This window comes from Herpailurus yagouaroundi, unplaced genomic scaffold (genome assembly GCF_014898765.1).
Source record: "Herpailurus yagouaroundi ecotype Mexico unplaced genomic scaffold, PumYag 29, whole genome shotgun sequence".
Classification (NCBI taxonomy): Eukaryota; Metazoa; Chordata; class Mammalia; order Carnivora; family Felidae; genus Herpailurus; species Herpailurus yagouaroundi.
Genome location: NW_024412377.1, coordinates 60,654,832 through 60,670,826, shown reverse-complemented (window position 1 = coordinate 60,670,826; position 15,995 = coordinate 60,654,832). Strand labels below are relative to the sequence as shown.

Below are 15,995 nucleotides of genomic sequence, written 5' to 3'. Positions count from 1 at the left end.
TCCCCCTTCCCCATCTTTCCCTCCCCCACCTCCCCCTTCCCCATCTTCCCGTCACCCATCTCCTCCTCCCCTGTCTCCTCTCCCTCCATCTCCTCCTCCTCCTCCTCCACCTTCTCCTCCCCCTTCCCCTCTCCCTCCATCTCCTCCTCCTCCTCCTCCCCCATCTCCTCCTCCTCCAGCTCCTCTCCCTCCTCCCCCTTCCTCTCTCCCTCCATCTCCTCCTCCCCCATCTCCTCCGCCTCTATCTCCTCCTCCATGTCCTCCTCTTCCTTCTCCTCCTCCAGCTCCTCCTTTCCCTCCTCCTTTCTTCCTTCTCCTCATCCTTCTCCTCCTCCTCCTTAAAATTAAAAACAAAGTTCCAAGAATACAAAGAATAACAAGAGTGATTTCACGACCTTTTGAGACTGTAGGAGTCACCCAGGAAACTCATTGGTACCACTGCTCCCAGGCCTCCCCCATGTAGGCTCTGATAGGCTAAGTCTACAGTGAGCTGGTAATCTGTGTTCATAGCAGGTGCACCCATGTAAATCTGGCAGTCAAGCTGGTCGGGATTCCCTAACCAGGGCTATCCCTCTTATTTTGCTGCTGAGGCACTGGAGCCTAGGGAGGACAAATGCCTTGCCGTGGTCATCTAGTAGGCACTGCTTATGGGGCAGGACGTTGCAGTCAGACTCGGGACAAAGACCCACACTCTGTCTTCTAACATCACCAGGAAGGGCCTGTGGCTGAGAGGTCAAAGACTGGCCCCTATCACACAGCCACCTAGGGCTGCAACTGTGCTGGAAACACCTTGCTACAAGGCTTGACTTCCTGTCAGACGATTCAGCCCCAATTTAGCAGCCAGTTTATCCCTAAAACAAGGCAGAGCAGAGAGAAACATGTCTCCCCGCCACCCAGCCCAGCTGCTGAGTGAGGCCTGGCCTTTGTGGGGAGGAGGAGGAATGAGTCACCTCCGGCCACTCACTGTCACGTGGTTCTCCGAGGGTGTGAGAGTGGGGGACAACTTTGAAGGTTCACACACAGCTTCCACACACCTGCCCTGTCCGTCAGCACTGCCACCTGCCCACCCGCCCCTCAGTAGTGGTCCCGGCTGGCTTGGAAGGTGCCCTTTGATGCCTGTCAAAATAGGAGGACCCTGGGAGCCCGTGTTTTGCTGCAAGCCGGCCGGGCGGGCCCTGCTCTGCTCTCTGTCACCTCTTCGCAGTTCTTCTGTCAGGGCCTGCGGTTTGACATTTCCTTCCTTAGCCAGTTAGAGCCCCAGAAGCCTCTAGCCTGGCTGTTAAAGATACTGGTGAGAAGAGACACCGCAGAGAGCAGGTCTTTTCAGGACCAAAGCAGCTGTGTGGGCTGGTCAGAGCCTACCAAGCGCTGCTAGACGGGCACTTTGAGGGGCGGCCTAGTCCCCCCTTCTTCAGATCATTGCTGAAATGTCACCTCTGTGGGGAGGCCTGCTCATTTTCAATTGCAACCCCACCCTACCCGTGTATTCCTGCCCCCTCACCCAGCCCCCACCTCCCTTGCATGTATCTATACACAATACTTAGAATTTCACTTCCTTAAATGTTCATTGTTTATCCGTCCCTCTCCACTAGCACGTAAGCTCCGTGAGATCATGGGCCTTTGCTTTATTCAGTGAGGCTTCTTGAGCTCTCAGCAGAGGTGCTGGCACTCTGAAGGCCCTCAATGCGTATTGTTGAATGAAGGTGTGCCTGCGTGGGAGTGGCTGCTGTGGCCACCACTGCCGGACCCGGCCAGGAGGCAGGGTACCAGCAAGCCTCCCCCTGTGGCTCTGTGGGAGCCGTCCCACCTGTCCGACGAGGGTGGAGAGGGACTCCCATCAGCTTCTCAAAATAATCGGGTAGAGGAAACAAAAGAAGAGTGTCACAAGTGCTCCGGTGGTGTGGCGTAATCAGGAGGCCACTGTGAAGTCCCCGCCCCTGCTTTAAAGCATCTCCCCAGTCCGGGCAGTGTGAAATCCCAACAGTGACATTACAGTGGAGGACGGAACATTGCCCTCTCTCCTTCTCCATCCTCTTAAGTCCCCAGTGTGTTTATAAAATTTATCCTGTCATTCTAATGAGGGAGAAGGGCTGAGAGCAGCAGTGTCCTGGGACCACAGATAAGTGGGGGTTGGGGAGACTGGGGGCGTGATGAGGGAAGCAGGCGGTAGTGGATGCTAAGGACCACCTTTGCCAACTTAGCTATTTTGTTTTAGGCCAAACTAGTTACCTTCAGATGGTCACTTAACAGAAGGAATGTAGATACTAGCTCATTCTCGGATGGGCCGCAGGCTCAATCGTGTCGGCTCCTGGGAAGCCTGTAGCATAATGAAAATTAACACAAGGTTGTGGGATGTTAAAAATATGCTGCCCTGGTAATTAGGGAGCCTGGCTTCTGGGGCAGATGTGTTTTCTGGGAGGGGGTGGCTTTATCACTAACCCACTCCTTTGGCCAATCCCTTCCTTTGTCTGAGCCTCTGTGGCCTCATCTATAAATTTATTTATTTATTTTTGAGAGAGAGACAGAGCGTGAGCAGGGGAGGGGCAGAGAGAGAAGGAGATACAGAATCTGAAGCAGGCTCCAGGCTCTGGGCTGTCAGCACAGAGCCCGACGCGGGGCTCAAACTCACAGGCCACGAGATCATGACCTGAGCCAAAGTCAGACGCTCAACTGACTGAGCCACCCAGGTGCCCCTGTGGCCTCATCTAAAAAATGACATGAATTAGATCATCTCTGAGGCTCCTCCCAGTTGTCCCCAAATCTCTCAGAAATACTGAGCCTGTTTACTAATGAGGGCTTTCTTGGTCTCAGTGGTGGGTGCAAAGGGAGGCTGGAGTCTCCTGTACTGGAGATTTGAGAGACCCCATGGACTGGACACTTACCGCTAGGGTGTGCTGGAGGTGCAGTCCTGTTCGTGAAAGCCCTCTCTGTTCTGGAGTTTGAGGATTTGCTAGCTCCCAACTCCCAAGGACTAAGAGTATCTCCAAGGTTCCTGGCCGAGATTGGTCTCGGGACATGGATGAATCAAGGAGTCTCCCACTTTGCAAGATGTGCCCTGACTGGAAATGCTTCTCCAAATTTTATGAAAATCCATGTCACTGAGGAGTCAGAGAGGGGAGAATAAAAGGAGATACAGGCCAAAGAACAGCTCACCAGGGCTCCCGTCAAGCTCTGTGACAAGCAGCTGGTTCCTCCAGGTATCAGATGGTTCGAGGGTTCCTGGAGGCCTGCCATCACCACAAGGACATTAAGCCAAGTGTCAGGGGACCTCAGCCCCAGGAGCAGTGAGACAAGAAAGTACACGGTAGTCATGTCCAGGTGGCAAGGCTACAGGATTTCAGAGAAGGGGAGCCAGGTGAGAGCTGACTAGTCTTCACAGAGGGTCTTTGAGCCTCACTGAGGAGGTGAGCCAGCACAGAGGGCCTCGGGCACAGGAGCAGCGACTGCAAGGGGATGAAGTTGGCAAGTTCTGGGAGGAAGTGAGGAGCAGAGGCCCCTGCAAAGGGGACTAGCTGGAGGCCAGAGGAGGCTGGTCATGCTTGGCCAGGATGTCTGAGATTACGCAGATAAGGGAACTCCAAGACTCATGGGAAGGTTTGGCTGGAGGGACAGAGGATGATTTAGTCACCTTATCTGTCATTCATCTCCTAGGATTCTCAGTAAGTTAAGTCAAGAAATCAACAAGAATGAAGAAAGAAGGAGCATTTTCACACGCAAGTGAGTGGGGAAGCCAAGGGCCCAGTGTCACTGTGACGAAACCCAAAGAATTTCCAAACCCAAGCTGAACCTTAAATGGAAGGCACAGGACTGTTTTTGCCCGAATTTTTGATATGTGACACTCCTTCAGTCCCAGGGGCTTGAAGCTGGTGCCCAGGAAGGGATGGAGAGTTTCCCTTCTCTGACTTACATCCTGCCCCTGGGTCTGGAACTTCAGGGAAACTTCCCCTGGAAAGTCAGACAGTCACAAGCCCCCAGTTACACCACCAATGTGACTTTGATCGTTTCCAGAATTTTCGGGCAGCCTGGCCCGGGTAGCTAAGCAACAAGGACACCAGTCTTGGGTGGGGAGACATACCCCCTGCTGGGAGCTGCTCTTGTAGGGCTGGACTGAGGGAAGAGGGAAATGCCCCTATATCAGCAGCACCATTAACGCAATGCCTTTTGCCTTTGCAGACCCCAAGTCCAGCGGTTTCCTGAAGAGACAGGTAAAGGTGTCAGGGCTAAGAGTGATGCGTTGGGAGGTGACAGATACTTCCCTTCTGTCTGCTGGTCTTACTCATTTGCCTGCCAGGCAGTTCTCACTCAGAGAGAGGTTTGGGTCCAAATGGAGAGCAGGAGAGATCTTACTATGCCAGGGACCTGGGTTTTGGCCCCTGCTGAGCTGGGACCCTCTGCAAATCTAAAATGAAGAACTCTATGGCGAGGCATAGGAGGACCCAGGTTCTGACTGAGCACCTGAGTGAAGCCAGTGCCCCTGCTTCTGGGTCTTTAAAGCAGTTTTCAACTGTTAAATTGTACCATGTTACAGGGCAGATCCCTGGGCCCCACCCAGTCCTGCTGAATCAGAGGCTTTAGGGATGGGTCCCCAGTGACTGTTACGTAGTGAAAGGTTGAGAACAACTTCTTCCCTCTGGTAGAATGAACTGCTCAGGTAGAAACTCTAGAGCTGATGCTAAACTAACCCCCAGGTACATCGAAGGAAGGATGGAAGCCTGGGATGGACAGGGGGGTGAGAACACATCAGATGGGGTGCTGCTCTGGCTTTTTTGCTAAAGGCTTCCTTTGGTACTGATGATGGTGTTATCTCCTTTCACAGAAAGCCATGAAGAAGACAACGGGGGCTGGTCATCCTTTGTGAGTACAGTGTGGGCTCGTCTCCCACCCTTACAGAAATTTCCAGAGCACCTTTGTAATAAGGAACTAACACAATGCCAAAACGAGAAAGGCTTCTAACAAGATGCCAGTATCCCCGCTGGTGGCAGCAGGGGGAGGGCACATAAGATATGTTCTATGAAGGTCAGATAGTAAATATTTCCAACTTTGCCATCCATACGACCTCCAGCGCATCCACTCACCTCTGCTCTTGTAGCACAAAAAAAGCCATAGATGGTATCGGAACAGTTGTGCTTGGCTGTGTGCCAATAAATCTTTATTTGCAAAAACAGATGGTGGGCCGGACTTGGCCCATGGACTACAGTTCACGGATCATACCGTCATTAACTATTATCACCCCCACAGCAGGGCCTTCCCCCAACTCCCTCCCCTAAGCGGTCTACACTAAAGTAGCTTTAAAATAGCTTTTCTTATAGGGGCACCTGGATGGCTCGGTTAAGTGTCTGACTCTTGATTTTGGCTTAGGTCCTGATCTCACGGTTTGTGGGTCTGAGCCCCACATTGAGCTCTGCGTATCAGTGCAGAGTCTGCTTGGGATCCTCTGTCTCCCTCTCTCTGCCCCTCCCCTGCTCACTCTCTCTCTCTTTCTCTGTCTCTCTCTCCCTCAGAATAAATAAACATTAAGACATTTTTAAAAAATAGCTTTTCATGGGGCGCCTGGGTGGCGCAGTCGGTTAAGCGTCCGACTTCAGCCAGGTCACGATCTCGCGGTCCGTGAGTTCGAGCCCCGCGTCGGGCTCTGGGCTGATGGCTCAGAGCCTGGAGCCTATTTCTGATTCTGTGTCTCCCTCTCTCTCTGCCCCTCCCCCATTCATGCTCTGTCTCTCTCTGTCCCCAAAAAATAAATAAACGTTAAAAAAAAAAAATTAAAAAAAAAATAGCTTTTCTTATAGACTTAAGTCCCCACTGGTGAAACAGAAGGAAAGAGATTTCAGAATCAATTATTAGCCCGAAAAAGGCCTCAGGGAAGGTCCAAACCAATTGGGTTTTATGTTTGAGGGGTCACGGTGACCCCTTGGAGAGTCTGAGGAACTCTGGATGTCCTCTCCCCAGAACACTGCATCCACTGTCACCGCATGAAGCTGGGCTCTGGCTAAGAATGCTATTATGGCCCATAGCCCACTGTGTTCATTCTACAGAGGGAGTGGCTGGGCCCAGTGGAGAACAGGACTTATGTAGAGCCACACAGCTAATTACAGGCAGGTCTGGGACTCAGGTGGCCTGACCCTCAGTCTAGTGGTCTTTCTGGTAAGCAGCTGCCTCAGTGCCTTCAGGAAGCAGATAAAACATTCCTTGTCCTGTTGGGAGTCTGGCAAAAGGAAGCACAGAATTTGAAAAATGCTAGCTAAGTCTGTGCTTTCTACAAGAAGACAAAGGAATTGGACAGATTTATTTTGTACAAAAGGGAAAATAGACCAGAGATTCACCTAAACCGTTTACAGTTTTGCACAGAAGCTGCATCTTGGCCACTGCTTGCCATTTTGTCCCTTCTGGGTGGGAGCCCAGCCTGCGGCTAGTGTCCTTCACCCTCTCTGTGAACAGAGGCTTTCCATGAGTGCTGCCTCAACACTCATGTGTTCCAATACATACTCAGGCCTGCACAGGGCATGGGGCGGGTGGGGTAGAGATAAAGAACCCACTTCTGTGAGCACTTCACAGCATAGATCACACATACACACGGCAGAATATGATTAGGATATGCACATTTAGGAGACAAATCATGGGGGAAACCCACTGTTCTCAAAGTGAGAGGAAAAGTCTGCTGTTGAGAAAGACCTCCAGGGTAAAGGCTGGTCCAAAGCAGGAGCAATGAGACTGAGGTGTGCAGGCTGAGACAATCTAGGGATTCCTCTGTCAGTCAAGGGCAGTCGGTAGGGCCCGGATAGAGGTGGAGGCCACTGTTCCCAAGTTCCCTGACTCAGGGGTTCCATCCTCTGCTCTCAAGTTATGGGAACACAAAAGATGGCATGAAGACTTTCTCAGAGTTCAGGAAGATACTCAACCTCACTTTTCCTTCCCATATTTAAAAAAAATATTCCTCGATCAAACATGAACACAGCAGTCTTTCAATAGAACAATGGAGACAGTCTTTCTTAAGTCACTTAGCAAAGCTGTGAGGATTTCTAGGATATTGGTACACACCTTTCCTCATCAACATGCAACTTCCTGTTGCTTCTTTCCATGCTGCCCTTGACTTTAGAGAACTGCCCTGGGCTCGTTTATTACCCACCTGACTTTGGCACGAGAGTGATAAGGCATGTGTCGCTCGGCGGCTGATGGTGCCACCTCTGCTTGGGAAACCATTACGGTGACTGTCCGCTTTCATGAGCTACCTCAAAGGCAACCACTCAGTCCCCAGGGCTCACTCTCCCTGAGGCCCACAAAGAAGCACACATAAAATACAACAGAAAGTTTAAAATTTAGAAAGAGAGTCTCTTCCAAAAAAGCAGCTTTAAACTCAGTGTCAGATGTCATGAATAATAGGCTGGTGTTTCCATACGTTCAGCTCTCAGCAAAGAGAATAGCACAGCCCTGACTCTCCCCTTTCAGACACAGTTTATCTGCCTTCTAATTAACAGGCTTTGGTTATCTGGTTTCCCCATTAGCATGGCCTTCAACACTGCACTAGATTATAATGAGAAGAAATGTTTGGAGCACGGGCACACTAAGACAGAACTGACAATTAACCAGCGGCATCACAAATGCTCCAGGCGTTTAGACTTCCTCTTGGTGATGCCTGGAATAAAAAACATGTTTACTCCACACAGAGCCAGCTTCTCTCACCCCTCTCTTCCAGTGTCCTCCTCATTTCTTTTGCTTCTGTCTCTTGTGCAAAAAGGTGCAGAGGAAAATGCACTCGCCTCGTGGTCTAAGGGCCTTGACAGAGACCCCAAATCCACGACTTGCTAGCCCTATGATTTGTACGCCCAACCTCAGTGTCCTTACCTGTAAAATGGGAGTGACCGTCCTAGTACTGGCAGAGAGAGAGTTGATGCAGGCACATGGGTGTCACGGAGCCTGTACAAACTGGGCCGTCCCTGTCACTGTGTTGGTAGGAAGAAGATGACTACGAAAGCCCCAATGACGATGAGGAGGGGGAGGATGAGGGTGACTACGAGTCCCCCAACGAGGAGGAGGAAGGGGCGCCCGTGGAAGACGATGCGGATTATGAGCCACCGCCCTCCAATGATGAGGAGGCTTTGCAGAACTCCATCCTGCCTGCCAAGCCTTTCTCCAACTCCAACTCCATGTACATTGGTAAGGCCCTGGCAGCCCGCCGCGCCCATGCAGCTCAAAAGTGCCCGCCAACGCCAGCTCGGCTCCTTACCGGCTGTGTGGCTTCGGGCAAGTGACTCCACCTCTCTGGGCCTCAATTTCCTCACCTGTGAAATAGGATAATAACCATACACAGACCCCAGAGCTTTGCTGTCAAGATTTTATTTTTTTTAATATGAAATCTATTGCCAAATTGGTTTCCATACAACACCCAGTGCTCATCCCAAAAGGTGCCCTCCTCAATGATTTTAAATATTACAGACAAATTGTTGCCTGTGGGGGCTAATATGGGCACTGAACTGCCACCGAAAGGTATTTGGCAGTAACAATTCATTTTGTGTACTACTTAGGTACTCAAGAACGCCTCCCCGTTGCCCATCTTTTGAGCAACTCCTAGATACACGGCACTTCCATCCACAAACAGCCACAGTAAACAGAACGATACTGAGGGGGCTGGATCCTGACTCAAAAATTTGTGAACAGTATTTAAGATTTTTCTTGTTGGTCTGTTCCTATCAGCCTGTTTCTCCCTCATTCATTCATTTTTCCATTCAACAAAAATTACTGATCTCCTATTGCGAGCCAGGCATCATTCTAAATGCTGACATTTGAAATCGTCAGGAAAGAAGACTATAGCCCTTACCTCATGGGGCTTACACTCCAGGCGCGGTGGTGACAGAAAATAAGTCTGCGCCCTCTTGCAGAGCCGAGGCTCAAAGAGTAGCTAGAAAGTTGATGACCTGTATCACAACAAGATTGGTACCTCTTATCCGTTATGCCATACAACACTTTCGCCATTTTCAAGCCCTCTTGCAAACACTTTGTCATTTCATTTTGTGTTTTGAAGCACACTGTGTGATATGGGGAAAAATTATCAAGCCTGTTTCATATACAGGGAAACTGAGGCCCAGAGAAGAAATGGATAATTAAGTTGTTGAGTGCCTCGTATGTGCTGGTAATGGAGACACAGAGTGAAGAAGACAGTCCTCACCCAAAAGAACTCACCGTCCGGTGGGTGAGGTAACATCAAACAAATGGGGCACAAATGACTTAATTAAACCACGATATGATATATACTGATATATACGCAGGGAGGCAAGTGCGGGAGATAAGGCTGGGGCACTTGCCTCCTCTGGGCTTGCTGCCCTTAAGGTATGGGATTTAAGCTGAAATTTAGCAGCTGAATGGAGTGGGGGTGGGTAGGAGAAGTGAGGGTGGATATTTTCAACAGTAGGAACAGCCTTGCAGAGGCTCTGAGCTGGAAGGAGCCATGTCAGAGGAGTGAGAGCTGGCCAACAAGTGTAGAGGCGTGAGGTTAGACCAGGCATGTCCTAGTTCGGAGCCCCACTCTCTGTGGAAGAGCAATACCTCTCCAAGGCTGGGACTGTGTGTGGCAACGGAGGCCCCGGGGGGCACAAAGTGTAAGGAGGCCCTCAGTTACAGTCCTGGCCTGGCCTTTCCTCCGCCAAAAGGGAGGGACATAGCCAGCCCATCAACTGGGCCCTGGGATACTTCAGTGGGATCCGAATACTGTGAGCTTCTGTCCAGAGCAAGTCCAAGTAACCAGTCCAGAGTCTGAGATTAGGGGGCATCTGGCTGGCTCAGTCGGTGGTGCCTGTGATTCCTGATCTCGGGTTATAAATTGGAGCCCCACGTTGAGTGTAGAGATTAATTAAAAATAAAATCTTACCAAAAAAAAAAAAAAAAAAGAGTCTGTGATTCCGTAAAAGGAGTTGGTGACCGGCCCCTCCCTTTAAGGGAAGAGATGAGGAAAAGGAGGAAGTGACAGGGGAGGTCAGCCCAGAGCATTTGTGAGGGGAAGGAGGGGACCCACAATCCCCATGAACCATGAGAGCCCACTTAACCCTGTCCTGGAGGCTGTGTGTGTGTGTATGTGTGTGTGTGAGTGACCCAGGCAGGCCGGCGTTGGCACTGGTGGGGGACTGTGGGATGGGGCACCCCTGGGTGTGTGTGTGTGTGTGTGTGCGCGCGCATGTGTGTGAGAGTGACCCAGGCAGGCCGGCGTTGGCACTGGTGGGGGTCTGCGGGATAGGGCGCCCCTGGGGGTGTGTGTGTGTGTGTGTGTGTGTGTGTGAGTGACCCAGGCAGGCTGGTGTTGATACTGGTGGGGGTCTGCGGGATGGGGCGCCCCTGGGTGTGTGTGCGTGTGTGTGTGTGTGAGTGACCCAGGCAGGCCGGTGTTGGCACTGGTGAGGGTCTGCGGGATGGGGCCTCCAGAGCCCACAGGTGCTCAGAGCCGGACGCAGGGTCAGCTGCTCCGGGAGAATCCACACTTATCTCAGTGTGGCATTTCCGCTCTCATCTCAATGCCCTACTGCCCTTGCCTTTCCGCAGACCGACCCCCCTCCAGCAAAGTCCCGCAGCAGCCGCCAGTGCCCCCGCAGAGACCAATGGCCGTGCTCCCTCCTCCGCCTGCAGGCCGGAACCACGCGGTAGGCCTCCTGGCTTTCTTCCCTGGTGCTGTGTCCACTCTGATCCCTCCTTTGCCAGAAAGAAGGGAAGAGTATACGTATCTTCACCCAGTGCTGACCAGTATGAGAGGGTTATATATAGGCGGGGAACATGCAAACCCCAGCACTCACAGAGATTTTCACTCTCGTCATAGTGCATATCATCGGCATTTTCTTTTTACCACAAACAATTTAAACTACTTGTATAATAAAAGGTCTCCTTCTACTATTCAGTGTGCTATTATTTCCTACCTTTGAAATAAACATAAACTGTGAAATAAACTCTGAAGGACCTAGGCTAAGTCTACGGCCCCTACTGCTATTGCCTGGGTCCCTATTGCCTGGGTCCCTGGCTCCATCTCTCGCCTGCGAGACGTGCGCCACCTGCTGGCAGAAGGCGGAAATTCCACCGGTTTACAATGCAGTGAACCCAGGAGTAAAGAGAGAGGCAGCAAACCCCCTTTCCTCTTTCTTCAAGCTTACAGTCCCAGGTCCTTTAGGTCCAATTAAGAGACACCCAGAGAATTTCAGGCTAATGTGTCAATATCTGGAAATGTGTTCTCTTCATAAGGGATCTGAGCACTTTAACAGCGGTGGCAAATGTCAAAGTGTCAGGGCTAGTAGGAGGAAGACAATGTATTTCCCCAAAAGCTCAAAAGGCAGACCACACAACCTTTGGGACCTTTCATCCAAGCATAGATGGCTTCTTCTTGGTCGTGCAGTTTTCTTGCAAAGGGGGCTCAGAGCTACATTGATCTACAAATGCATTTTGCTTTGAAATCTGAAGCATCCACCTTCACTATTGTGATGAAGAATTCACTCATTCAGTCAAAAGATTAGCCACTAGTCTCTGCCAGGCAGTGTTCTAGCTGCTGGGAATAGAGCATGAACAAGGCAAATAAGGTCCCTGCTTTTAGAAAGGTTCAATTCTGGTAGGGGGAGGCAGGTACTAAACAAGTAAACAGATGTATACGCAAGACAATTTGAGTAGTAACGTGTGGTTAGGGGAGACAGAAAACCCAATAACTTGATGATGGGTGGGGAGGTAACACTGAGCTGGACAGAATGAGTCGGTGGTAACAGGAGCTGGGGAAAGAGAATTCTAGGCAGAGGAAAACACAAATACCAAGATGAGAAAGAGGGCATGAACTTGAGATTTTGCAGGAACTACAAGAAGATGTTTAGAGTGGGAGCCCAGTGTGCACCGGAGAGAGGAGTCTAAGAGGGTTGGAAGTGAGGGCACACTGCCAGTTGCTACTGTGTTCCCAGTATGATAGGGGCCACTCGAGAGCTTGGCAGGGGAGTGACATGCTCAGTACCCCAGATGGAAGAGTGTGGGATGGAGAGCTCAGGTAACAGGCTACTATCCAGGTGAGAAACGGAGATAAAGAAAGTGAGCAGAGTGAGATTTGGGGGGATAAGACCACCAGGACTTGTGGATGTGTCGTCATGAGATACTGCCTAACATGTGGCTCTTTTTTAAACAGCCACTCCCCCCACCCCAGCCCAACCACGAAGAGCCTAGCAGAAGTAGAAACCATAAACCAGCAAAGCGTAAGTACGGGGGCCTTTCCTCTCTTGCCCACCAGAGTACCCATTCCCTCACCCCCAGCCAACTTCCTTCTTCTTTTAATTGACTTCAGTCTTTTTCCCTTCCAGTCCCTGCTCCTTCCGTAGACAGAAGCACGAAACCTCCCCTCGATCGTTCGTTAGCCCCATTTGACAGAGAGCCCTTCACACTAGGTTGGTATCACTCTATTCGATGCGTTGTAACAGAGGCCAATATGTATAGAGTGCTTACGGTGTGATTTACACATGTCTGCCTGCAATCATAAGGGTACTGTAAAGCGGGACTATTAGAATCGTCCTCATTTCACAGATGGGGCAACTGAGGCACAAAGAGTTAACTTTCCCAAATCACTCACCCACCAAGTGATGGGGGTAGAGACCCAAGTGGAGATCAGACTGACTGCAGAGCTCCTGCTGTCAGCCCTGTGCTAGGCCTGCTTCTTCATGGGTGTGATGTGTACACATATCTCATTGTCCTCCTGACAGATGGTGCAGGGGGCTTCGTAGTGCAGGAGGAGGAACTGGGCAGAGACAGGAGGTCCGGGAGAGCTGTTGTCAGCTGCCTTGGCTGCTACCTAGCAGCTTACTGACCACAGGGACCGTAGGTTTTCAGAGTTGTCCCCTTCTTTGTCAGGTGGCTATTCTGTAAGGAGGAACTGCTTTATAAAACTCTAAGGTGCTATTCAAACATAAGGATTATTTATTGTTGTACACGTGCAATTGATCCAACTGTGGGTATCCGACAGTCCTTTTCCTCCAGAATTGACCTAGAGTGTTCTTGGATCACAGCTACCTCTAAATAAAGCTATTTTCAATTCAATTCTAAAACTTAGCTACCATTTATTGAGCACCTACTATGGGCCAAGTGTTTTACCTACCAAAAATAATTTACCTACATTATCCTCACACCAACCCAACAAAGGAGGTGTATTATGACCCCTGCTTTGTAGATGATGAGAGGTTGAATAATTTTTCCAAATTTACATAACTAGGTTCAGGATTTGAACTTAAGTCTTTCTGACTTCAATGCAGGGTGCTCTTTTCTACTGCATCACGCTGTAGTTGGAGACCCTGGATTTCCCTTGATATGGGTAGGGGGTCCTGGGGAAGGAGCTACAAGCCTTGAGGGACAAGGAGCCCCAAATCCCAGCCCCACTTAACCTTCCTGACCTGCACTCTGAGCAAGGCATTTAGGCTTTTGTAACCTAAGGTTCCTCTCTGTCCGCAAATGAATTTCAGTTCTTGGATATGAGGCTCCTGCTTGCTGCTTTTCCCTGAACTGCACCACAGCTCTGATGACTCATGCGAAACTGTGTGGGTTACTTGAGTTTACAGCGGTCTGCTGCACAGGGCTATTCAAATTATGTGAAAAGGAAGAGAGATTCAGCTTCAGTCTCTAGGTGTGCTTACGACCGTAAGTCAAAGCGTCAGGAGAGTGGAATACTGACATCAAATCCTTCAGAGTCACCTCCTGAACAAAGGTTATCTTTTAAAAAGATTCTTTTTTTTTAATTTTTTTAAAAAAATCTTTATTTATTGGGGCGCCTGGGTGGCTCAGTCGGTTGAGCATCCGACTTCATCTCAGGTCATGATCTCGTAGTCTGTGAATTTGAGCCCTGCGTTGGGCTCTGTGCTGACAGCTCAGAGCCTGGAGCCTGTTTCGGATTCTGTGTCTCCCCCTCTCTCTGCCCTTCCCCCATTCATGCTCTGTCTCTCTCTGTCTCAAAAATAAATAAACGTTAAAAAATTTTTTTTTTAAATCTTTATTTTTGAGAGAGAGAGAGAGAGACAGAGTGCAAGCAGGGGAGGAACAGAGAGGGAGAGGGAGACACAGAATCTAAAGCACGCTCCAGGATCTGAACTGTCAGCACAGAGCCCGATGCGGGGCTCAAACTCTCGAACCAAGAGGTCATGACCTGAGCCGAAGTCGGATGCTTAACAGACTAAGCTACCCAGGCGACCCTTAAAAAGGTTCTTTTAAAAAAAATTAAAGACACCCTTTCTTGACCATACCTACTCTTGAATTATTTCCTTGTTCATGATGTTTTGAGAGAACTAACCTCTTACAGTGCTCGGAGTCTTAACAGAGAGAGAGAGACTCTTAACAGAGACGGTGCCCAGAGAATCTGTACAAATCAGAAGATATTTTTTTTTTTTTTAAAGAAAATCTACTTAAGCCTAAAAATATAAATATAGGTTTTCTGGGTAACCCTGTAAAGTTGAGTTTTCATCCTAAGGCAAAGTTTCATGAATAATACACATTTCTTATACCACCAAAACAGCCTACCCCTGGGCAGTGAGTTCCTCATAGTAGGACAAGATTCTTAAGACTTCTTCATGGCTTGGGCTGTACCTCAAGTTGTGAAAATCATATCATCATTCACCATAGGGTGTTAACTGTGCAGAGGTATAGGAGGGAGGGAAAGAAAGAACTATCTAGCAGTTGTCAGCACCCATGTGTCATGTGCCTGACCCTGCATATAAATTGTCACCCGCTCCTAACAACAAACCTATACATTTTAGATCTATAATCCTGATTTTACAGATGAGGAAATTGAGACTCAAAGACCTTAAGTAACTTGTTCAAAGCATACAGAATTTGCTGGTAGATCTGGTTGAATACAGTTAAATGGAACTTTTATTGCACTGAAGACATAGGACATAATCTACTCGAAGGGATTTCAGACCGAAAAAAATAAATTGCTTTGAATAACTTTGCAATGCAGAGTTCTCAGATTCACGTAGAATTTCTTCAGCCTGCATGCCATCTTTTCCAAGAGAAAAGTAAAAGGAAGAAAGAAACAAAACCCAACAAAATTAAAACAAAATGATTTACACTCTACCAGGAGACTCTCCTGAAATGCTCTTCTCCAAACTAAACGTTTTTCCAGAAAGTAAGTAAGTGTAATAGTTTATATAATGTCAAATGTACCACAGGATTGGAGGAAAATTAACCCCTCTGTGGCAAATAGGTTTATTTCAGATACAGAAATAAATGTAGGCTATACAAAAAACAAAAAACAAAAAAACAAAAAACCCATTTAGTCAGTGAAAGAAGCATAAAATCGCCGAGACATTAATCCTTCTTATCATCGGTTACATAAAATAAAATGTTGAAAAGAATCACAGAATCCAAAATACTGTTTGTGTGTACACAACTCTGTGTGATCTTGGGCAAGTCCCTTAATTTCTCTGAGCCTGTAAAATTAGCTGTTCTATATCAGGATCTTCCAGGTTGTAAGTCTATGATTCTTCAATGCTTAAACCCAATCAACCCCCTCAGGCGCTCGGATTTATGGTTTCAGCAAACTGTGTTTTAATGTTTATTTCTGAGAGAGAGAGATAGCGTGAGTGAGGGAGGGGCAGAGAGGGGGACACAGAGAATCTGAAGCAGGCTCCGTGCTGTCAGTGCAAAGCCCAACGTGGGGCTCAAAGCCACACACAGTGAGATCACGGCCTGAACTGAAGTTGGACGCTCAACTGACTGAGCCATCCCAGAGCCCCCGCCCCCGCCGCCCAGACTATGTTTTAATACTTCATGCTTAGCTGATAAAGTATTCAAGGCCTGCCTGCTATTTGTTACTTACAGGAAAGAAGCCGGCATTCCCTGACAAGGTAAGCTGTTTCCCTATTTTGTTTTGTTTGTCTTCATTTTTGTTTTATTTTGTATCTTGTCTTTGTTCTGAGAAGTGCTGAGGACACTCACATGTCTTCCTTCCTGTTTTACAGCCCTCGGCTCCAGTGGGAAGGTAAGGTGCCTTGTTGCATCCATGTGAGGGTACACGG

The 15,995-nt window shown here is 49.0% G+C and overlaps 1 protein-coding gene across 2 annotated transcripts in view; it reads left to right on the top strand.

Annotated features, from left to right (window-relative positions):
- LCP2 (lymphocyte cytosolic protein 2) overlaps window positions 1-15,995 on the top strand; it is a 47,236-nt gene that overhangs the window by 16,422 nt on the left and 14,819 nt on the right. For both annotated transcript variants that reach the window (XM_040444599.1, XM_040444590.1), the window contains 9 exons: window positions 3,652-3,717; window positions 4,174-4,205; window positions 4,817-4,854; window positions 7,950-8,151; window positions 10,525-10,622; window positions 12,128-12,194; window positions 12,300-12,383; window positions 15,799-15,824; window positions 15,939-15,958. In XM_040444599.1, coding sequence (XP_040300533.1) covers window positions 3,652-3,717; window positions 4,174-4,205; window positions 4,817-4,854; window positions 7,950-8,151; window positions 10,525-10,622; window positions 12,128-12,194; window positions 12,300-12,383; window positions 15,799-15,824; window positions 15,939-15,958 — 633 coding nt within the window. The remainder of the gene's footprint in view (window positions 1-3,651; window positions 3,718-4,173; window positions 4,206-4,816; window positions 4,855-7,949; window positions 8,152-10,524; window positions 10,623-12,127; window positions 12,195-12,299; window positions 12,384-15,798; window positions 15,825-15,938; window positions 15,959-15,995) is intronic.